The sequence below is a fragment of the Eleutherodactylus coqui genome, chromosome 1, assembly GCF_035609145.1.
Source record: "Eleutherodactylus coqui strain aEleCoq1 chromosome 1, aEleCoq1.hap1, whole genome shotgun sequence".
NCBI classification, from domain to species: domain Eukaryota; kingdom Metazoa; phylum Chordata; class Amphibia; order Anura; family Eleutherodactylidae; genus Eleutherodactylus; species Eleutherodactylus coqui.
The window spans coordinates 153,454,696-153,478,567 of record NC_089837.1 but is presented as its reverse complement, the minus strand read 5'-3'; the positions used below and the strand labels follow the sequence as shown (position 1 = coordinate 153,478,567).

General features: G+C 44.1%; 1 protein-coding gene across 1 annotated transcript in view; it reads right to left on the bottom strand.

Annotated features, from left to right (window-relative positions):
* The window catches only part of LOC136627047 (probable cation-transporting ATPase 13A5), a 159,600-nt gene that overhangs the window by 66,679 nt on the left and 69,049 nt on the right, over positions 1–23,872 (bottom strand). Inside the window, exons 17-19 of the mRNA XM_066601998.1 lie at positions 15,887–16,004; positions 4,822–4,946; positions 3,320–3,489 (exon numbers count right to left, since the gene is read on the bottom strand). Coding sequence (XP_066458095.1) covers positions 3,320–3,489; positions 4,822–4,946; positions 15,887–16,004 — 413 coding nt within the window. The remainder of the gene's footprint in view (positions 1–3,319; positions 3,490–4,821; positions 4,947–15,886; positions 16,005–23,872) is intronic.

The following is a 23,872-nucleotide window of genomic DNA, read 5'->3' as shown; positions in this document are numbered from 1 at the left end:
GCAAGCCTGCTGTAACACTCAGCTGGCTGCGTATTTATTTGGAGAACTACTACCCCCAGCACACACGGACCCAGAACACTGAGCACAGTGACAGGCAGCCCAAATAGATTTTTTTTCAAGATTTTTTTCCAAAGGACCACTGCGTATATTCAATCTATAATATATGTCTTCTGGCCCTGCCTACACAATTCTCTCCCTGGAGTATTACTGCAGGGCGCAATGCTCTGCACGGCCGATATACCAAAAAAAAAAAAAAGTGCAACACTGCTAAAAGCAGCCTCCACACTACTGCACACAGTTAGATGTGGCCCTAAGAAGGACCGTTGGGGTTCTTGAAGCCTACACTAACTCCTAACGCTCTCCCTGCCTCCACACTTCTGTCCCTGGACTATTACTGCAGGGTGCAATGCTCTGCACGGCCGATATACCAAAAAAAAAAAAAAAGTGCAACACTGCTAAAAGCAGCCTCCACACTACTGCACACTGTTAGATGTGGCCCTAAGAAGGACCGTTGGGGTTCTTGAAGCCTACACTAACTCCTAACACTCTCCCTACAGCAGCTCCAACACGATACCACTGTCCCTGATCTCTGTCACAATGCATCTGAGGCGAGCCGCGGGAGGGGCCGATTTTTATACTCGGGTGACACCTGATCTCCCCAGCCACTCACTGCAGGGGGGTGGTATAGGGCTTGAACGTCGCAGGGGGAAGTTGTAATGCCTTCCCTGTCTTTCAATTGGCCAGAAAAGCGCGCTAACGTCTCAGAGAGGAAAGTGAAAGTAACCCGAACATCGCGTGGTACTCGTTACGAGTAACGAGCATCTCGAACACGCTAATACTCGAACGAGTATCAAGCTCGGACGAGTACGTTCGCTCATTTCTAATTCCAGTCTTTATAGAGTAAGTGCATATTGTATTTTGGTACATACTGTGCTCTAATGCACTTATTTTCTTAATTTCAGTGAAATTCTGACAACTGCAGAATCAGGTATGTCAGGCCATATTTTCTAGATCACTGGACTGACATTCAAGTGCAACAATGAAAAGTAGGAGAGATCATTAACAATGTATGCGCTGTATTATCATAGAATCATAGAATGGTAGAGTTGGAAGGGACCTTCAGGGTCATCCAAGTCCAACCGCACTGCTCTAGGGGTTAATGAAGATCTGATGCCATCGAATCACAATCTTAATTCGCGTATTTCATGGCAGTCGCATAGGGCACTGCTGTGTATAGGCACAAAAATATGTAGTAGCGATAAAAACCAACGATCGGCAGAAATCCTAAGAAAGACAATTAATGCTTTATTAGGGCAAGGTATCTCCATTTTCCAGCATTGTACGCAGGGTAACTCCCTCCTCCTCCCTTTTTTCCAATTTACATAGAAGTCTATTGGAGCTTGCTGTGTAGTTTGGCAAAAGATAGGGCAAGACTTATCCTTTCACTCGTCGTATAAAACCGGTGACCGAATACTGTCACGTATGTGCTAATTTTCCCAATGCAATTTTTTTTACATATCTAAAAATTATTCATCTGAATGAACTCATTGGAATCCATGCTTCGCACGGTCTCATTTTTTTGGTGATTTTTTAATGTGGCTAAATACCTGTGTAAATACAATCGTCTGAATAAGCCCTGATGGTATTGCATGATGGTATATCATTTTCCTGCATTTCTCAGCATTGCAGACACCATGAGTCCTGACCATTTCCCAACGTCATTTGCTGAAATGCAGCTTCAAACTGGCAAGAAATCCCCAGTTTTCTGCAGACTATGTTACTGCTCTCCAGCCCTTTAGTGAATAAACTGTCTTCTGATACAGTCAAACATTTAATGTTTTGACTCCTCAGTCCAGAGCAACGACTACAATTTTTCTGTGCCTAGTTCCTGTTTTTGTGCATATTGAGTCATTTAGTTTCTTGGTCGAAGATATGGCTTTTTGACTGCAATTTTCCATGAAGACAACTTCTGGCCAGACTTCTCAGAACAGTAGATAAGTGTACCTGTGTCCCGCTGATTTCTGTCAGTTTTGGGCAGATGGCACTGCTGGACATCTTTGAATTTCAAAAAAAGGAGTAGAACAAGGAGAGAACAGTGTCCTTTAGGCCGATAGAGCAAAACATAGCAAGGAAGAGGTTAAGTTTGACAGAATTAAATGCAATAGACTGGTGAAGAAGGATTAGTTGTGAGTAGTCGACCCTCAACTTGGCCATTATCAGATCGTTAGACACTTTTGTGAGTGCGGTTTCAGTCAAGTGGAGGGGCGGAAACTGGACTGGAGGGATTTGAGGAGAGAGTTGTCAGAAAGATAGCGAGTAAGGTGGGATTAGACATTCAAGTAGTTTGGAGAGGAAGGGAGGTTAGAGATAGGTTGGTAGTTGACAGTCTCAGTCAGGTCGAGGGATGGTTTCTTTAGCAGAGGGTATATGATGGAGTGTTTGAAAGAGAAAGGGAAAATAGCAGTAGAAGGAAAAGGTTGAAAATGGTGGTGAGGAGGGTGATGACAGCCAGGGAGATGGATCATAGGGAGTCATGGGAGAGGGAAAGGGGGGCGAGCAGCGGAAAGCAGTGTAGAGACTTCTTCCTTTATCGTTGGTTCAAGTACAAACAGTGAGTGTGTGATGGGAGTAGGGCTGAAAAGGTCAGGGTCGGGGCTAGCTGTGTAATGTTTGGGGAATTCTTTACGGCTAATTTAAATTTTTTCTTTGAAATATGTGGTTAGCTCTCCAGCACTGAGGTCTGTCATGAGGGCCATTATGGGAGGGCTAAAAAGAGAATGGATAGAGTTGTCTGGGGTTGTGGGATAATGAAGAGACAAGGGAGGTGAAGTAGACTTGTATGGCATGGTGGAGGGTGGGCTTGTAGGTTTTAAGCGTAAATTTGAAGTGGATGAAGTCCACAGACTGTTTGGATTTACGCCAAAGCTGTTCAGCTGATCTGGAGCAAAAGATAAAATGCGTTTGGTGCATGAGTCATGATTTTTGTGGTCTGTGGTTGACGGCTCTGGTCATGGGGGGTGATGTTTCATCCAGATAGCGTTTGAGGGTGGTGGAGTAGTGTTCGGTGGCCAAGTTGAGGCATGAGAGGAGAGAGATGGGGGACAGGAAGGGTTGTAGGGTCTTGGTAAACTGTTGGGTGTGGATGGTCTGGAAGTTCCTGGAGGTGCAATAGATGGGGGGAGTCTGGGGAGATGTTGGGGTGCTAATGGAGAGGGAGAGGAGATTGTGGTCTGAGAGTGAGATGGGGAAGTTAGTAAAATGAGAGGCAAAGAAGGATTACATATTACATACTACATATTGCATACAATATATTACATACTTTAGCCTTTGAATGGTTTCCATTTGCTTGACTTTCAGTCAAAGATTTCCAAGTAACTGAAGCAGGAATATTTTTCTCAGGTTCACAGGCTTCCAACATAATTATGCTAGTGTTAGAAGGAATCATCCCTGATTTTTTACCAACAGTCACAGCTGTCTGAAGGTTATCGCCTATAAAAACAATAAGACATGAGAGATAGTATAGGATGAAGTGACTGTCCTCACTTTTGTCATGCACTCCATTCACCCATCTGTCCAAGGTGCTTGAGTGAGTGTATATAACCCGGTTTCTAGCTTTCACATTCATTTGGAGGCTTTTTGCCTATAGAGCTAGGAAGCCATCCAATACGTTCTGACAAGACATGGAAAATGTGGGCCCACATGTTTTGATCAAAATGTATATTAAAAGAACTTTGCATTTTTATGTCATTAGTACAAGCAGTTGTGCAATTTTATTAATATAGTAAATGTTCATGAATGCTGAGGTATGTGTTTATGTTATTATAAGAAGAGGGATGATTATTTACCTCTATGTATATTGCAATAAACTGCACAATAGCCTTTCCATTGTATATCTATGTACAACCATCACATTTTGTCTTAATGTAATTACCTGACTATGTAGGTTTAGAGCTACTGGTGCAGCATCAGCAACGCATCTCACATTAATGAGCTCCTGAGTTGCACTAATGTGGCTACACTGTCTGCATAGGTTGCCCATCCATTCAGAGTGAATGGCAACACTTCACTATGCAAATAGCATAGTGTCAGATGCCACGCACACGCAAGTTTTGTAGAGTGCCTGATTTCTAAATCAGACCTTGTCACTATGATACTGGAAAAATGTTGTATTTGTATTTTAGATACAGTAACTTCCCAATGTTTTCCATAGATAATATAGTGAAGATGAATGCCACCACACAATCTGATAGAACCACAATAAGGTTTTACTCACCTGGTGCAAAGCGGGGCCCCTAAATTATTAGAGGTGTGCCCGCTTGCACTGATGATCCTAGTATGCTTGTCAAATATAAGATCCATGAGAATTCTTTTACGTCCAGGAGATGCCGCAGGAAGAAAGACCCCAACAGGTATAATACCAAAGATGGGGGGGAAAAGCACTCAAAGAGGTAGAAAAATCTTCTTCCGCGCTCTTACCCAGGATCTTATAGTCCAAATAAGAGAACTGTCATGACCCTACAGTATTATACTATATGTTTTCCATAGAAAGATACTGATCACATTAAATGATAACTTGAAAGGGGATAGAGTGCAATGAGAGCTAACAGGCTTGTAGATACAGTGAACAGGACCAAGACAAACAATTGTAGCAACTTCCTATTTGAGACTTAGAAAGAAGAATCGGTCTACAGCATAGATAGCTGTGGAGTAAAGGGAAAGGCTTCATACTGGATATCATACATGAGAATTTAATAGTACAGAGGTAGGGAATTTTTTTTAAAGTTAGTTTTCCAAAGTAAAAGAAATTTAGCAAAAACATACCTGTGACCATTGCAACCCTGATATTGGCTTCTATGAGTTCCTGTAGTGCTGAATTGGTTTCTGGTTTAAGTCGATTTTCCAAGACCAATAAGCCCAGAAATGTTAGGTCACACTCCACTACTTCCCTTTTAATATAAAAGGCTTTCATTAATGCAGTAGTGACGCTGTTTTCTTTAGTCATCATTATCTTTGGGTAGTATTGTACTTGTCTGACACTTATAATCATGCTGTTTAGTTCTACTTCATTACAGGCAGCTATAATGAAGGATTTCAGTTTAGTTGCACTGCCTGCTAAAATTTTGAGGTAGTCTTGTGTAGAGATGAGCGGGCATCAAAATGTTTGGGTGCTCGTTGCTCGAGTCGAACTTTTTATAATGCTCGAGAGCTCGTTTCGAGTAACGAACTCCATTGAAGTCAATGGGGGACTCAAGCATTTTTGTATGGGACCGATGCTCCGCAAAGGTGATGACTTGTCAAACACAAAACATCAGAAAGTCATGGAAACACCACAGAAACGGCTAGGGAAGGGCAGAGGCAGCATGCATGGCATCTGACAATCACTGCCTGTGGGTGACACCGCTGCCTCTTCTCCTGGGTTACATGCTGGCATTGCTGTCCAACCCCCCACACGACCCTGCATCAACAGCACACACAAAAGTTTCCCTGCGCAGCATTCAGCTGCCTTCATGCCACATGCTCGCTTCATAGCCACACCACACTCATGTCTATTTATAAGCGCAAACTGGATGAGGAGGAACCAGAGGCACACACTGCAGAGGGTTGGCAGGGCCAGGCAGCGACCCTCTTTGAAAGTGTGGGCGATAGCTCACAATGCTGCTGAGAATTGATGATAAATTGACGTTTGATCATCATTCCAATCTCGTGCCACCTCCATCACAAAATTGTCAGGAGCCTCAAATGTAGTCATAAAAGGGGACTCAGATGCCAGCACTTCTACACATCTCCACAATGCAGCAATACTTTGTGTGGGAAGCACGTGAGTGTCCCAGTCTCCTCCTTCTGTGATCCAAGGTGCCATGAGTTACATCGCAATGGGAAATTCATGTGTCCCCACACAATTCATTCTGTGTAGGTGTCAGATAGCTCAACATCACAATGGGAAGTCTTTGAGTTCCTTGGGCTCACCTATGCTGTGGGTGCACGAAGATGGTATTACACAGGAAGAAATCAGAGTGCCCAAACATGGCAGAGTTTCACCCTGCCAAGTACCTCGGCCCACATTTCTACCCTAGTCAGTCAGTGTATTTCTGCCAGACCGGTAAAACACCGCGATGGGAAGTCTTTGTGCACCCACAGCATACGCGAGCCCAAAGAACTTAAAGATGGTATTACACATGAGGAAAACAGAGTGCCCAAACATGGCAGAGTTTCACCCCGCCAAGTACCTCAGCCCACATTTCTACCCTAGTCAGTCAGTGTATTTGTGCCAGACAGGTAAAACACCATAATGGGAAGTCTTTGTGCACCCACAGCATAGGCGGACCCCAGTAACATTTCTGTAGCAAGAGTATAGGCAAACCCGTGAAACATTGGTGTACCAATAGTATAGGTGAACACCTGTAAAAATTTGTTTACCAAGAGTATAGATGAGTATTGGTCAATTTGTAACAGAGCCTGGAGGCAGCCCTCCACAAAAATTAGTTTAAGTTTAACTTTTAAAACTTTAAAAGCTGATAAAATAGAGCATTTGGGGGGCGCATAGAAATTGGCAGTTCAGCGTGAGAGAAGTCTGGGGAAATCCAGCCTTTGTTCATCTTTATGAGGGTAAGCATGTCAGTGCTGTCAGTTGACAGGCGGGTATGCTTATCCGTGATGATCCTCCCAGCAGGACAAAACACTAGCGGCAGGGCAGGCCAGCACCTCCAGGGCATACAGTGCAAGTTCGTGCCATGTGTCCAGCTTTGACACCCAATAGTTGTATGGAGCAGAGGCATCACGGAGGATAGTGGTATGGTCGGCTATGTACTCTCTCATCATCTTTTTACAGTGCTCCCTCTGACTCAGTCTTGACTGGGGAATGGTGACACAGTCTTGCTGGGGAGCCATAAAACTGGCAAAGGCCTTAGAGAGTGTTCCCCTGCCTGCGCTGGACATGCTGCCTGATCCCCGCGCCCCCTCTGCTAGTTGGCCCTCTGAACTGCGTCTTCTACTGCTAGCGCTATCAGATGGGAACTTTAGCATCACTTTTTCCACCAGGGCCCTGTGGTATTGCATCACTCTCATACCCCTTTCTTCTTCTGGAATGAGAGTAGAAAGGTTCTCCTTATACCATGGGTCGAATGGGTGTACACCCAGTAATCCGTGTTGGCAAGAATGCGTCTAACGCGTGGGTCACGGGAAGGGCAGCCTAACATGAAGTCAGCCATGTGTCCCAGAGTCCCAGTACGCAACACATCGCTGTCCTCACTAGGAGGATGCTCCTCCTCCTCCTCCTCAGCCCATACACGCTGAACAGATAACAGGCAAGCAGCATGGGTACCATCTGCAGTGTGGCCAGTAGTCTCTTCCCCCTCCTCCTTCTCCATGCCCTCCCCCTCCTCCACTGAGATATAGACGTGAGGGTGGTCTGGCTATCAGGCAACATACTGTCATCCCCCATCTCCTCTTCTAACCGCAAAGCGTCGGCCTTTATGCTAAGCAGCGAATTTCTCAGCAGGCAAAGCAGCAGGATGGTAACGTTAATGATGGCTGCATAGCTGCTCACCATTTGGGTAGACTCTTCAAAGTTTCCAAGGACCTGGCAGATGTCGGACCTCCATGCCCACTCCTCTGTAAAGAACTGCGGAGGCTGACTACCACTCCGCTGCCCATGTTGCAGCAGTGGGCACGTCGCACAGCAGTCAATTCTCTGGCAGCTGAATCAGACATTGCAGTGTCCTGAGGGTGGCAGCATCCGTGGTGGACTTGCGGAAATGTACGCACATGCAGCGCACCTTGCCGAGCAGGTAAAGTTTTTCAGAAACCGCTGAACCACCAGATTAAAGACGTGCGCCAGGCATGGCACGTGAGTGAGGCTGCTAAGCTGCAGAGCCGCCACCAGGTTACAGCCATTGTCACACACGACCATGCCCGGTTGGAGGCTCAGCAGCGAAAGCCAGAGGTTGGTTTGCTCCATCAGACCCTGTAACAACTCGGGGGCCATGTGCCTCTTGTCACCTAAGCTGATTAGTTTCAACGCAGCTTGCTGACACTTGTCCACCGCTGTGCTGCTGCACCGCGAGCTACTGACTGCTGGCGACGTGCTCACACTTTGTAATTGAGAGGTGGAGGTGGCAGAGGTGCTGGCATTATACGCCACCACCAAGTTCACGTAATGTGCTGTCTGGGAGATCTAGTGGCCTTGCCTGCCAGTACTTGTCCACGTGTCCATGGTTACGTGGACCTTCCCAGTAACTGCATTGTTAAGGGCATGGTTAATGTTGCGGGAGATGTGCTGGATGGGGACAGCACACCAGGAAAAATAGTGGTGACCGGGGACCGAGTAGCATGGGACCGCCGCCGCCATCATGTTTTTGAAAGCCACCGTTTCCATAAGCCAGTACGGCAGAATCTCCAGGCTGATTAATTTGGCAATGTGCATGTTTAAAGCTTGAGCATGCGGGTGGGTGGCAGCGTATTTGCACTTTCGTTTCCACGCTTTTGTTAACGACAGATGAATTTTGTGCTGGGAGACATTGCTAGAGGCTGTAGAGGACCGAGAAGGTGAGGGTGTGGGTGCAGGCCGGGAGACGCTCGTGCCTGCATCCTGGGAGAGGGATTGCATCTGTGTGCTAAGTTGTGGAACAGGGGAAGAGGCAGTGGTGTGACCCGGAGGTGGTCAATGGTCTTCGTCCCACCTTGTGGGGTGCTTGGCCATCATATGCCTGTGCATGCGGGTAAGGCTGGTAGTGGGGACTCTCCAACTGATCTTGGTGCGGCGCAGGTTGCACACCACGGTCATCTGTGCTCTCAGTGAAAAACATCCACACCTTTGAACATCTAGCCCTCTGCGTGGAGGCTTGCCGCAAGGGGGTGCTGTGGGAAACAGTTGGGGGATTCTTTGCTCTAGCCCTGCCTCTCCCCTGGCCACCCCACTGCCTCTTCCAACCTGACCTGCTGCTGCACTTGCCTCCCCCTCTGAAGCCCTGTCTTCAGTGGGCTTAGCAAGCCAGGTGGGGTCAGTCACCTCATCATCCAGCAGCTCTTTCTCCGAATCCTCTGTGCGCTCCTTCCTCGGACTTACTGTGTCTCATCATCCTCATCCATAAAAAAGCTCTTGAGACAGTTGCCGGAAGTCCCCAGCCAGACTCCGGGAACTTTCCAAAGGTTGGGCATCGGTCACGACAAACTCCTCATGTGACAGAGGAACCGTTTTTTCCCACTCTGGGCAGGGACCTGAGAACAGTTCCTGGTAGTCTGCCTGCTCAGAATCTGTCATTTTCCTGGAGTGACGAGGCTGGGAGAAAAGAGGAGTAGCCAGAGGATTCCGAGGTGCAGTCCCTAGGCTGGGAGTAGTGGACTGCGTAGAAGACTGGGGGTTTAATATATTGCTGGACGCATTATCTGCCATCCACGACAGGATCTGCTTGTACTGCTCTTCTTGTAATAAAGTCTACCAAGAGGACCCCCAAATTGTGATAGAAAGCTGGGGAGCGCTCTCCTAATCCCTCAACAGCTGGCTGTGATGCAACCTGCCCAGGACCTCGGCCTGCGCTCAAACCCTCACTTGGATGCCCGCGGCCGCGTCTATGTCCTCGACCCTTACCTCTACTCCTCATCATGTCAGATTAAGGATAGAGCAGGGCCAAAATAAATTACCCCACCGTATAGCACTGAGAACTGTGGCTAATTTACCGCACACAGAGACGTGTAGATACTGGAGGCTCTATGCTGTGACGGGAAAAAATTAAACCGCTGTCTAGCGCTGATACGGAGGGGTCATTTACTACTCACAGAGACTTTATGCAGTCGGAGAAAAATAGAAAGGCAGTGGATAGTGCTGGTAACTGCGACAACTTCACTGCACCCAAGGAAAGGGTATTGTGCGACGCTCTGCCTAGGGGCAGAAAGCTATACAGCCAGTAAACAGTAATAATAACTGCAGCAACTTCACCACATCCAAGGAAAGGGTATTGTGTGAAGCTCTGCCCAGGGGCAGAAAGCTATACAACCAGTGAACAGTGATAATAACAGGGGCAACTTCACCGCACCCAAGAGAAGGTTATTGTGCGAAGCTCTGCCCAGGGGCAGAAAGCTATACAGCCAGTGAACAGTAATAATAACTGCAGCAACTTCACCACGACCAAGGAAAAGGTATTGTGCGAAGCTCTGCCCAGGGGCAGAAAGCTATACAACCAGTGAACAGTGATAATAACAGGAGCAACTTCACTGCACCCAAGGAAAGGGTATTGTGTGAAGCTCTGCCCAGGGGCAGAAAGCTATACAGCCAGTGAACAGTAATAATAACTGCAGCAACTTCACCACGACCAAGAAAAAGGTATTGTGCGAAGCTCTGCCCAGGGGCAGAAAGCTATACAGCCAGTGAACAGTCATAATAACTGCAGCAACTTCACCACGACCAAGAAAAAGGTATTGTGTGAAGCTCTGCTCAGGGGCAGAAAGCTATACAATCAGTGGACAGTGATAATAACAGGGGCAACTTCACTGCACCCAAGGAAAGCGTATTGTGTGAAGTTCTGCCCAGAGGCAGAAAGCTATATAGGCAGTGAACAGTGTTAACCCCTTAGTGACCAAGCCTGTTTGCGCCTTAATGACCAGACCAAATTTTGGAAATCTGACATGTGTCACTTTGACATAGCATAACTCCGTAAAGGTTTTGCTTATCCAAGTGATTCTAACATTGTTTTTTCGCCACATGTTGTACTTCATTTAGGTTGTGAAAATAATCTGATAGAATTTGTGTATATTTATTAAAAGCACCAAAATTGGGAAAATTTTGAAAACATTTTCATTTTTTCACATTTTCAACTGCGATATCTCAAATATGTGCAAACATACTGTACAAATTCTTGATAAGATATATATTTCCATCTATTTACTTTATTCTGGGTGCACATTAGAAAAAGTTCAGTTTTTTTAACTATTTAAGAGACGTGCAAATTTAACATTGATTTTCAGCATTTTGAGGAACACTTTATTTTCCGGCACCAAGCCAAGATTACAAAGGCTCATAGGTGTCAGAATGATAGATACCCCCACAAATGACCCCATTTTAAAAACTACACCCCTTAATGTATTCACTGGGGGGGTCGTGAGTATTTTTACACCACAGATTTTTTTCAGGAATTAATGCAATTTAGAGGAGAAAAAATAAAATTTCATGCTTTTGCAAATATGCTATTTAAAAGATGGTATTTTTTTTCTATAATGCACAGGAAAATGCGTATGTGCACGCAAAATAGATACCCCCGTTTGTCCTGTGTTCAGAAACATACCCATTGTTGCCCTAATCTGGTGTCTGTATGCACAACAGGGTCCAAACCGAAAAGAGCAGATGATGACTTTCAGAACAGTCATTTTGCTTGAAGGCGATTTCAGCCCCATTGCCCAATTGTAGAGCCCTTGATGTACCAAAACGATATAGAACCCCCACAAATGACCCCATTCTGAAAACTAGACCTCTTAATGAATTTATCTAGGGTTGTGCTGCGCATTTTGACCCCACGATTTTTGAATGAATCTAAGCAAAGCAAAAGGAAAAAATTACGATTTTCATTTTTTTAGCAATCATGTCACTTTTAAGCCTGTTTTGTTTGTACAGCATACATATCAATGAAGACTTGTACCACAAAATGGATACCCCTGTTTGTCCAGTGTTCAGAAACATACCCATTGTGGCCCTAAAATTATGTCCGTATTCACAACGGGGCCCAAAACGAAAGGAGCAGCCAGTGGCTTTTAGAACAGACATTTTACATGAAGGCGTTTTAGGCTCCATAGCACACTTGTAGAACCCTCGAGCGGCCAAAACGACAGAGGACCCCCACAAATGACCCCATTTTGTAAACTAGACCACTTAACGCATACACCTAGGGGTGTACTGTATATTTTAACCCCACAGTTTTTGAATGAATCTGAGCAAAGCAGATGGAAAAAATTACGATTTGAATGTATGGATTAGCCGCCAGCCTACCACAAGGGCTGGTGCTGCTACCATTCTGGTCTTTATTATTTTAAGGGGGAATCTCTGGGGAATCTTTAATTCTTCTGAGTGATAGTATCATCTATCTCTCCTTTATACTCTTTTCAGCTACAGCTTAGTTTGTGCTACTGTTTAGCAGTTGAGGATCTCTGCTATTCTTTTGACGTATTGCTATGGAATTAGGTTCCTGATGACGCTGCGATAATTGCAGCAGAAACGCGTCAAACCGTGTAAATTGTTGGAAAGAGACGTCCTAAATCCTCTACATGCAGTTTATGGCTGTCTTTTGTCAATGATGGACTATTGATATTGTCCTCTTTTCTGTAAGGAATCCACACAAAGTGCTTTTCAATTCCTGTCAGATTGTGCACAATATAGGGATTTATCTACATTCCGTGCACCTTCCTTCTGAGAGGATAAGATTCCTTTCAGCTGAAATTTTCGCTTGGTCTCAACAAGAGAGTGTACCAGGAAGGGAATCTATACTTATCCAAGGCACAAATTAGACCAAGGAAATTTCTATGAAATTCCTCATTCTTGGAACGCAATCACCTGACTAAACTCCTCCTTTATTGGTTTTGGTAATGAAATGGTGATGCAGTTCTGAGATTAGTTTAATGTACTAGTCTGGTTGACCCTTCAATCAAACGGCTATAGCTACACTGTATACATCGGAAGTTAGCTTTTGATCATTGTCTAAGCCATAGTACATACCTTCTCTAATTAGAGCTATCTACTCTCCCGTAAATACGGTAATTCCCATCATATAGTATCTCTGGGATTACCTATTGGGGAGTAATTCTTTTATGTTTTCTTGTGTGTCTCCCGGAAACTTGTATATCAAGTTCCTTTTTTAATGCAATATTTAATAAAAGTTATATTTTAAGTTATTTCCTCGAACCCTACAGTGACAAATCTAAATTGGCCATCTGGTGTTCGTTCTGCTTCAGTGATTTTTGATCTGTGATTGGAGGTGAAATTTTCACTTCTTTTACTTTTACGTGATCGTTGTTTTCAATTGGAAAATGACGATCACGTCACCAGAAACCGCGTTTTGCGGGCACCGGTGAAATCTCCAGGCTCTCATCTACGTTTGGTAGCCAGGAGCAGGGAGATTTTAAATTACCCTGGCAATCTGTGCCTTTTGCACATGCGTCCGCCATCTTGGCGGCGGGCGCGTGCGCAGAAGCCGTGGTGAAGTCCACGGATAAATGTGGTGCCTTAGGTATGTTATTTCATCTCCCCTCACGGATATGATCCGTGAGGGGAGATGAAACTTATTTTTTTTTTTCTTTTTTTTTACTTTTTAAAAACTTTTTTTTTACTTTACATGATCGCTGCATGGAGCTACCACGTCCTCAGCTTGCAGGGCCTTAATCCCTGCAGGAAACATTTTTCTACATCCTCAGGGAATAAGGCCCAGCAAGCTAGGATGTAAAAAGTCTATGGGCTGGTCGTTAAGGGGTTAATAACTGCGGCAACTTCACCTCACCCAAGGAAAGGGTATTGTGTGAAGCTCTGCCCAGGGGCAGAAAGTTATACAACTAGTGAACAGTGCAAATAACTGCGGCAACTTCCCCGCAACCAAGGAAAGGGTATTGTCCGAAGCTCTGCCTAGGGGCAGAATGCTATACAGCCAGTGGATAGTGCTGATAACTGCGGCTACTTTACCCAACACATAGAATGGTATCTGTGAAATGCTGTTCTGTAGTGGCCCAGGAAATATTTGCGTACTACTTAGCAATGAGAGTGAGCCCTCTGCCTAAGAGACTGCACACATAGGACGGTATAGCTGCAATCATCTGGAGTGGCCCAAGAAATATTTACGTACTATTTAGCGATGAGAGTGAGCCCTCTGCCTAAGGCACTGCACACATAGGACGGTATAGCTGCAATGATCTGGAGTGGACTAAGAAATATTTGCGTACTATTTAGCGATGAGAGTGAGCTGCTATAGCTGTTATGCTCTGTAGAGGGATAGATGTTAAAAAAAACAAACTGGTGCACTACTGCTCCCAGCCAGCCACAACTGTAATGCACAGGATAAGGAGTAGCCCTAGGAAGGACCATTAGGGTTCTTGAAGACAGGATTCCACTCAAACACTTTCCCTCTACTCTGCCTAATGTACTACAGACATAGATGTAATGCTCTGAAGAGATATACTGTATATATTTTTAAAAAAGAAAAAAAACAACTTCACCGCACCCAAGGAAAGGGAATTTTGCAACGGTCTGCATAGGGGCAGAAAGCTATACAGCCAGTGAACAGTGCTAATAACTGCGGCAACTTCACCACACCTAAGGAAAGGCTATTGTGCGACGGTCTGCCCCGGGGCAGAAAACTATACAGCCAGTGGACAGTGCTAATAAATGCGGCAACTTCACTGCACCCAAGGAAAGGCTATTGTGCAACAGTCTGCACAGGGGCACAAAGCTAGACAGCCAGAGGATTTTGCTCATAACTGCGGCAAATTCACCCAACACATAGAATGGTATCTGTGAAATGCTGTTCTGGAGTGGGCCGAAAATATTTGCGTACTATTTAGCGATGAGAGGGAGCTGCTATAGCTGTAATACTCTGCAAAGGGATATATGTTAAAAAACTGGTGCACTACTGCCCCCAGCCAGCCACAACTGTAATGCACAGGATGCGGAGTAGCCCTAAGAAGGACTATTGGGGTTCTTGAAGACAGGATCCTACTCATACACTTTTCCTATATAAGCAGCTCTTTCCCTCAACTCTGCCTAATGCACTGCAGACTGAGAATGCTATAGCTGTAATGCTCTGTAGAGGGATAGATGTTTTAAAAAAACAAAATTGGTACACTACTGCTCCCAGCCAGCCACAACTGTAATGCACACTATGAAGAGTAGCCCTAAGAAGGACCGTTGGGGTTCTTGAAGACAGGATCCTACTCTAACACTTTCCCATTATAAGCAGCTCTTTCCTTTAACTCTGCCTACGGCACTGCACACATAGAACAGTATAGATGTAATGGCCTGCAAAGGCCTGGATGCTTAAAAAAAAATGGTGCACTACTGCTCTAAGACAGCCACAACAGTAATGCTCACGATGAAGAGAAGCCCTAAGAAGGACCGTTCTTGAAGACAGGATCCTACTCTGACACTTTCCCTGTATAAGCCTCAGCACTTTCCCTAACCAGTGTCAGCATGCGTTTGAGGTGAGCCACGGGCGGGACCAGTTTAAGTACTCTGCGGTCACCTGATCTCGCCAGCCACTTACTACTGTGGGGTGGGATAGGGCTGGCACGTCACTGCAGGAAGTGGTAATGCCTTCCCTTCATGTTTATTGGCTAGAAAATGGCGCTAAACATGCGGGGAAGGAAATGCAATTGACTTGAGTACCGCGTGGGGTTCGTCTCGAGTAACGAGCATCTCAAGCACCCTAATACTCGAACAAGCTCATCTCTAGTCTTGTGTCATCATGACCATGGGCTGTTAGGTAATCTTTCTACCTGGTTTCTACTGCAACTCTCTATACAAACTAGACTTTTTATTCAATCAAAAACTGATTAGAATTTACTATTGTCACCTATTAAAATGAATGCATGACAATAACCTATTATATTATCACAAGAACAAGCAAGTCATATGCGCTGCTCCCTCCTCCAAGCTTTAGCAGCAAGTCTACAGTGTCAGATTGGTTGAAATCATCAGATCATCAGAAAGAGGTGAGCAGAACGCCTGGACTTCAATGCTAGTACTAACATTAATATTTTGTACAGTGTTATCCATCCTCACACAAAAGAATTTTTCTTATTACTTAGTTTGTCAGGAAATACCATATTTCAAAATAGATTAATTCATAGTTGCCTCAAAGAGAACTAAATTCATTTTAGCTTGTAAATGACTAAAAAGAGAACTGAATTCAACAGTTGTTACCTGTCAATGTCAGAAGACTTTGGTAGACCTTTTTCTTGCAGTGACCGATATGCTAGCCCAATAACTCGGAAGCCTTGTACTGTGTAGTAATCAAGTTCTTTGAGGAACATTTTTGGGACTATTAAGAAATGAGAACAATAGTCAACTTCAAAATTATTTGCAGCCATGAAGACTGTAGTAAAATACTCTACTGGTTGACAGCAGTTCAATGACTTTAAGAAGGAACCAATTTTTTTTTTGATTTCTTAAAACCCTTGACAGGCTTGACATACATTATTTTACTTTGTGAGATTCAACCATAAATATTCATTCCAAATACAGACTGGGGAAGGGAAGTCCATAGTGTGAGGTCTCACCCAAACAGGTTTAAATTACACCAGAAAAAAATATCCCAAGAGCTCACAGAGGCACGTAACAGCTCATCAACCAATCTTGACATTATCCCAAGATCTTTATGTTCATGTTTTCAGTAAAAGAAATGAAGTAATCTTGTAGATATGTTACCTTTTAATGGCTAACAAAAATACATGATGTTATAGCTTTCGTACCTGCACAGGGCCTTTCCTCAGGCTTATAATAGTACAAATCTATATATGTATTTACTAAATACACATGATCACATGGGATGGTACGACCATGTTGAATTTAATTTACCCTAGATAAATACCAGGGACAGAGGGTGAGAGGGCACAGACATGTTGGGATAAATAGCATTTAGATAAATTACAGGGGGAGATGACCAAAACAGTAAATAATTAGTCCAATGACAAGAAATGTGAAAGGAATGTGAATCTCTACTTCAGACCTGCAAACAAGGAAAATGGAACAATACCTCTGCAGTCCCACCAGTTGGATGGCAGCATTCCTGGAAATTACAAAGTCCTAAAACAAGGATTGGGAATAACAACCCCTCTGGGTGCTCTTCCTGGGGAGAGATGACACCACCCCCCCGACCCACTCACCCCCCAGGAGTCCCCACACACCGCCTTGGGGTGCTCTCCTTGAGAACACCCCTCCTGACCTACTTTAGACCTTTCATATTCTCCACTGATGCGTTTTTAACATTAGAAATTCCAATTGACAATCGCGTTAACAAGTGTGTGGGAGCCCTTATTAAGCTATTTTCTCTCAAATTGAACTGTTTCTCTCACTAGGAAATTCCTTCCCATTGTTCTTTTTCTTCTTCTTTTCTTTCTCAATAAGGTTCAATTTAGACATTGAAAATTCCATAAAAGTAAAAAAAAATAGTAACATAGTATGTAAGGCAGAAGAAAGTCACATGTCCATCCAGTTCAGCCGATATTTTCTCCCCACTTTGAAAAATCATAACACTTTTATTTATCCATCACTATAGCTGTTTGAGAACTTGTGTTTTGCAGAAGGAGTTGAATTTGTAATGCTACTATTTAATGTCCATTTAGTTTACTGAAAAAAAGTTTAAAAAATTCTAAATGAAGTGAAATAGAAAAAAACAAAATTCCGCAAACTTTGGGCGTTTCTAACATGTACAAACTGCAGCAAAAATAACATATTTATTATATTGGTCAGTACAATTACTACAATATAGAATTTATATTAAAAATTATCTTTGGAAAAAAATTTATTATTTTTGTCGCCATATTCTGACGGCCATTACATTTTTAATTTTTCCTTCTACATGCTTGTGCGATGGCTCATTTTTTGCGGGGTGTTCTATTCGTGCATATGATAACTTTTTATTACATCTTTTCTTCCAGACAGAAAATATGCATACTTTGGAAGCAGAGTTATCAATAGTGGTTTTGGTTCTGGTATTTAAATTTTTTTTATTATAAATATGGCAAAGGAGAGGGATTTAACTTTTATTACCTTTTATTTTTTTTTACCTTTTACTTTTTTAATAATTAATACAACTTTTTAAAAGTGATTCTTTTTTTTTTTTAAATCCCCATAGGGAACAAGAACTTGCAATGGATTAATAGCTTCTGTAGTATGATGTGATACCATAGTATTACACTATACAGGAATCGGGTTAATTAGACACTCTGCAATGGCAGCCCTAGAGGCTTTCCTTGTGCCTCCGGCTGCCATCGCAACTGAATACTATCCCATGATCTTATCGCGGTGTGGCTGTTTGATCTCTGATCAGGTCATTTAAATATCCCTGTGGCATTTAAAGGGTTAATTTTTTGTAAAAACATTTAGATGCCATGGTCAGCAATCGCTGCAGAAACCACAGGGTAAATGGTGCACAGAATTGATTAGTTGGGCAAGTCTTCATCTTTATTCTCCTTTTCTGGATCAAAAAAAAAATATCCATATATGACAATGAGTAAGCAGATAAGCTTTCTGATTGATAGGTGGGTGATAACATAAAGAAAAGTTCGCTATCCTCCCCTGGAGCAATGGAAAAGATATGAGGAGGGTAATGCAGAGTCAGGTCCCACTATACTAAATAACCTCCCCCCAAACAAACCCTTCTAAATGAATAAAGATGTAATACCACAGTTTGGATTACATTGACCACAGCCATTGCCTAACAAATAACCACAAGTAACATTTTAACAAATAAAGGAGAGGAAAGTTCCTTGGAACTACAAAAGTCTGGCACCCCAAAATGTATTAACAAGAACCAATATTTACCCCCAGCTGACTCATGCTTTTAGCTCAGGGGCACCACCAGGCACCAAAATGGCTGCCTTAAATAAACTGACTCTTAGGGACTCAACCCTGTGCTAGTCCCAGATGATCCAGACCAAGCACAAGTGCTCCATGAATTAAGGGGACCATACACCTTATGAAATCTCCTTCCACCAATTTACAACCAACTCCAAGGACCCCTCCCCCCCACCACAGTGAGTACACCTTTAACCCCTCAAGCCTACAGGACACCCCACAGCAACAAAGACCACTCAATTCCTTCTAAGTATATCATTCAATACCATTCACATTTAAATGCACCCCATCATTCAGCCATTAATTCCCATTTCCTGACTCCAAATCCAAATGCCGAACGCTAATGCCCCCATTCCAAACAACAAACGCGAAAATGGTCATATTTTGGATCATGGATCGGGCATTACACCAGGTTTTTTTGGGATGACCTCGGACCAAACAGTGATCAGTCTTGGGTACTGGGACCAGAGGTGCAGAAGCTCATAGGTCATGGAATGGCAGGACGCATAAATCATTATCTACAACATGTAGGATTAACACATCTGAGACCCTGTCAAGCCAGGCAGAACGATGCATCTCTGGCAATACCTGGTTCCAGACCATACCTCTGAATCCCAGCCACCTGACTACTCCAACATTCCTGACAAAGCCAAGCTGCTTTCTGTTAGGACAAACCTTCACCTGCTCTACCCACAGTAGACAAATTATTGGCCAAATATCCACACTAATGCTGTTCCGCTATCTACCAGACAAAAGAAAGAAAAGCGTGGAGGGAAGTGAACAGAACAACTTTAAATATCCATAGAAAAAACCTGAAAGAACAGAGTGAACAGAATAAATACACTACTCATAATTGAATTCCAACCCTTCAAATTTCCTCTAGTAATTGGGAATAAAAACAAAATATATAGCAGTGGGACTCCCCCCTACCAATTTTTCTAAGCAACCCCAGGCTTAAAATCCAAACTGTCGCTTTAGTAACCACCCCTATGTGAAAGGAATGTGGGGCATAATTGGATCTATCTAGCCCCAAAACAGACACAGTTTTCCTAAAGACTACTGTAATCTAATTTAATAGAAGGAACCAACCTCATGCTTAAATAAAGACCAGGTTTGGTCAGTTTGTAAACTGACAAGCAAGATAAGGGACACATCCCGCCCCTGGGATCCCCCTTAAATCTAACATTTTTACACTCCCCACGCTGATCCATCTTTGAATGCTGAACCCCAGCTCAATTCTGTCAGCACAAATCACTACATCTTTACTCAAGACCCTACCTTGCCTAACAATTTCCCCACAATGCCCTAAAGAATGCCAAAGAAAAAGTAATGCAATGTACAGACTGAAAACACCACTTCCATAAGTCACTCAAATAACCGAAAAGGCACAGGCCTCCATCTATCTGACTGTACTCTGCCCCTCTAGAAACCCCTCAAGGCCTGGCCAATCAATAAGGACCTTGCTGCATCCCTGGTTACCCTCAGCCGAAAGCCGAATGCCAGGGCTGACACAAATCGATATAACCTTGTTATTGACTAGCCCACCTTAGCTGTCTTTCCCAAAAATACAAAAGCACCCTATCCTTGTCAGACACTAGATTGTCTAAATTAGTCACCCACTGTTTCCAATGATTCCAACGGGACTCATAAGCCATTCACAAACCTGTCACGAGTGATGCCTGATCAGATGTCCTGCCACTCGCAGACCATGTCCCAAATCCGTGTTGGACAATGATCGAAAATGCTCCCACTGAAAACCAGAGAGAGAGTCCCCAATTGAATTTTCGACTACAGGTACATGAACAGTCATCACCCATGCATTCAGAAGCAAACATTTTAACACCAATCACCTAAGCGCCCCAATCACAGGTGAGGAAGATGTAGTCATGTTATTGATCGTCTGCTCAATGCTCATGTTGCCACAGTTAAACCTAACTTTTTAAATAAACGATTACCCCATATTACCACTACTACTAGTATACAAAAGAGCTATCAGAGAGTTAAGTTCCTAATAAGATCGGCCACTTTCCGACGCACAATTGAACACCACCAAAAGCCCCGAACCTAATTCTGCCCACCGAGTCTATAAAAAGATTGTCAAAATTGTCAACAACCACGGCGTTATCACAGAACTACTGTTGTACTGGTCCAACAATTCCTCTCAAATCACCAAAACCTCTATGCTTTGTTGTGAGCCGCACATAATTTAACCAATTAAGGACCAGGCGCGGTAAATATACGGCGCCTGGTCCTGGGCTTAAAGCACTGCCGATGGTAAAACTACCAGCTGTTAGTGACAGCTGATAACCCAGCTTTTTCCTTTCCCGAGTACACAGCGCTTAATGAGCACTGTGCACTAGAAAGTGAAAGTACAGTGTAACTTTCCCTCCGAGAGACGGGGGGTCATGAGACCGCCGGGGTTCACTGCTACAGCAGAGCTGAAGGGTCATATAGACCCTGGAAACTCAGCTAGTGACTAATGTCACTACAGGGGTTGCTTTTCCCTGTAACTGGGGCTCCTATGGATGCCCCAACTACAGTGGTAAAGTGTCAAATAAAAAATAAAAAAAATGAATGTCCCCCAGAGGTCTTATATGATGTCATGGGGGACATAGATAGTTAAAAAGCATGATTACATACACAAATAAAACAAAATTACTGAATAAAACAACAATATATACATAAGAAAGAAAATAACACAAAGCCGACGCCAACCAAAACCGTCGTCATATGCACCCTGTAATCCAAAACTATACATACTATATATCAAAACATCAGAAACAAATAGAGCAATCCATTCCCATACTTTATTTTAGCATAAATATACTAAATAAAAAAATTACTATAAATGTTAAAAAATCATTTTTTTAGCATCTTACCCCCCAAAAAAAGTCAGTGAAAAATATATTTTAAAAAGTCGCCCTATATGTCATGGGAAAAAAATGCAGTAAAAATAATTTTGGTAGCTAAAGGAAAGAAAATAGGGCGGTAAAACCGCCAGATGCGTAAAATCCATAAAAAAGTGTCTGGTCCTTAAGGTACAAAACAGCTTGGTCCTTAAGGGGTTAAGGAGCCTGAAAGATGCCTCAATGTTGGTCTTTGCCAGTAAAGGCCCTTTTCTGTACCGCCACATCCAAACAATGATCGTATCAAGTGATATATACATTATCGAGCACAGCTCCGAGTCTATTCCATCATTAACCAATTAAACCCTGGGGGCGGAACATGAGACAATATTTGTTTGGCTAGTTCTTGGGTACCACCCCAGGAAAGAAATCGCCAAGTTTGGTAAAGGGGAAGTGCTGAAAGGTCCAGAAATATGGCCAAAATCACAGAAGGTCCCTAAAACAATAATTCTTTATTAATATGCTTTAAAAAACATTGGGCTCAAGACAGTCTCCAAATAATGGGGACAAAACATAAACAAAAAACAGACTATGGACGAGACACATGTGCTCATAGACGTCACAGTGTTATAGGAGTATAAGATCGGAGGGCTGCCAGTAACTCAGATTGAGTCCAATATGAATCTGGGGTATTTGAGTTTTACAGTTAGAGGTCAGTATGAAATATTACACCAACTTGCTCAATTTCCCTTTAATTTAGTTGGCACTCTGGCTCGACACTTTCTAATCTTATACGAAAGTAGCCTAAATAGATGAGCCGATATATTTGGCCCTAGTGAATTGAGATGATCTCCACTAGTAGAGATTCAAGGTTCTAATACATTCAGAGTACATAGTTCGTTCAAGGTTCAATGCATTTCAGTCGGACCGACGACTTTTCAAGAACCGGGTGGTCAGATGTAATAGATCGTGCATAGGTCTATCCGAATTCAACAGACGTATGACCTATAACAGTGATGGCGAACCTTTTAGAGACCAAGTGCCCAAACTGCAACCTAAAATCCACTTATTTATCACAAAGTGCCAACATGTCAGGGGGCGGGGCTTATCACGACGTATGATTTTACCCCCGTTGTTCTAAAAAGGACAGGGCCACTTCAAAATAGACTGCCTGCAGATTTTCACTGCTTTTTGGATGCGGAAATACTGCAGAGCGTCCTCAGCGGAAATTTCTGTGGAAAATTCTGCAGCATTTCCGCATCCAAAAAGTAGTCAAAATCTGCACCATCTATTTTGAAACAGCCCTGCCCATTTCCGCCACCTGTAAAATACCCAAGCAGTAATAGTGACACCCCCCCAGCAGCCCCACCGGTAATAGTGACCCCCACATCACAGCGGCCAAGCAGTAATAGTGACCCCCACCACACAGCAGCCCCAGTGGTAATAGTGACCCCCACCACACAGCGGTAATAGTGACACCCTCCAGCAGCCCCAGCGATAATAGTGACCCCCACCCCACAGCGGCCCCAGCGGTGATAGTGACCCCCACCCCACAGCGGCCCCAGCGGTAATAGGGGCACCCCCCACAGCGGCCCCAGAGGTAATAGTGACCCCCACCCCACAGCGGCCCCAGCGGTAATAGTGACCCCCACCCCACAGCGGCCCCAGAGATAATAGTGACCCCCACCCCACAGCAGCCCCCAGTGCGTTAGGGACACCCCATAGCGGCCCCAGCGGTAATAGTCTTCCTAACCCACAGCGGCCCCAGCGGTAATAGTGACCCTCCCACCCCACAGCAACCAACAGTGCATTAGGGACACCCCACAGCAGCCCCCAGTGCAGTAGTGACACCCCACAGTGCCCTCCCGAGACCCACATACTTACCTCCTTCTCCTCCTGGAAGCTCAGCTCCTCTTCTGGTCAGTGATGGTCCCGGCATGCATATTAACTTTTTCTTACCCACTTCTGCCTAAATAGGTAATTCCCAGCAACCTAATTGGTTGTTTGGTGAATCAGCCAACCCAAACAACCAATCCGGTTGCTGGGAATTGCTGATTACAGTAGAAGTGGGGAAGAAAGAGTTAATATGCTCCCGGCACACACTGTGACTTCAGTGTGCTGCCGGACGCCTCCCCCCTCCCGGCGGAACCAAGTAGTAGGAGACATCGGGGCAGGGGGGAGGGGGATTCCAGCTGCACATTGAAGTCAGTGTGTGCCGGGATCAGCGTGGCTAGCAGTGCCGTTTGTGAATGCCGGCAGGGAAGCCGTGGCCCCTGCTGGTATTCACAAGTGGTGAGCGGCCGATGGGGCGCGTGCCAGTAGGGAGGGCTCTGCGTGCCACCTCTGGCATGTGTGCCATAGGTTCGCCACCACTGACCTATAACATTAAGATAGTTAGTTGTTGTCTGAAGTGGTGCCTATCATATCTTAGTGTTGGTAAACATTGAATTTAGAACCTCGAGATTGTTTTTCCCCCTCTAGGTAT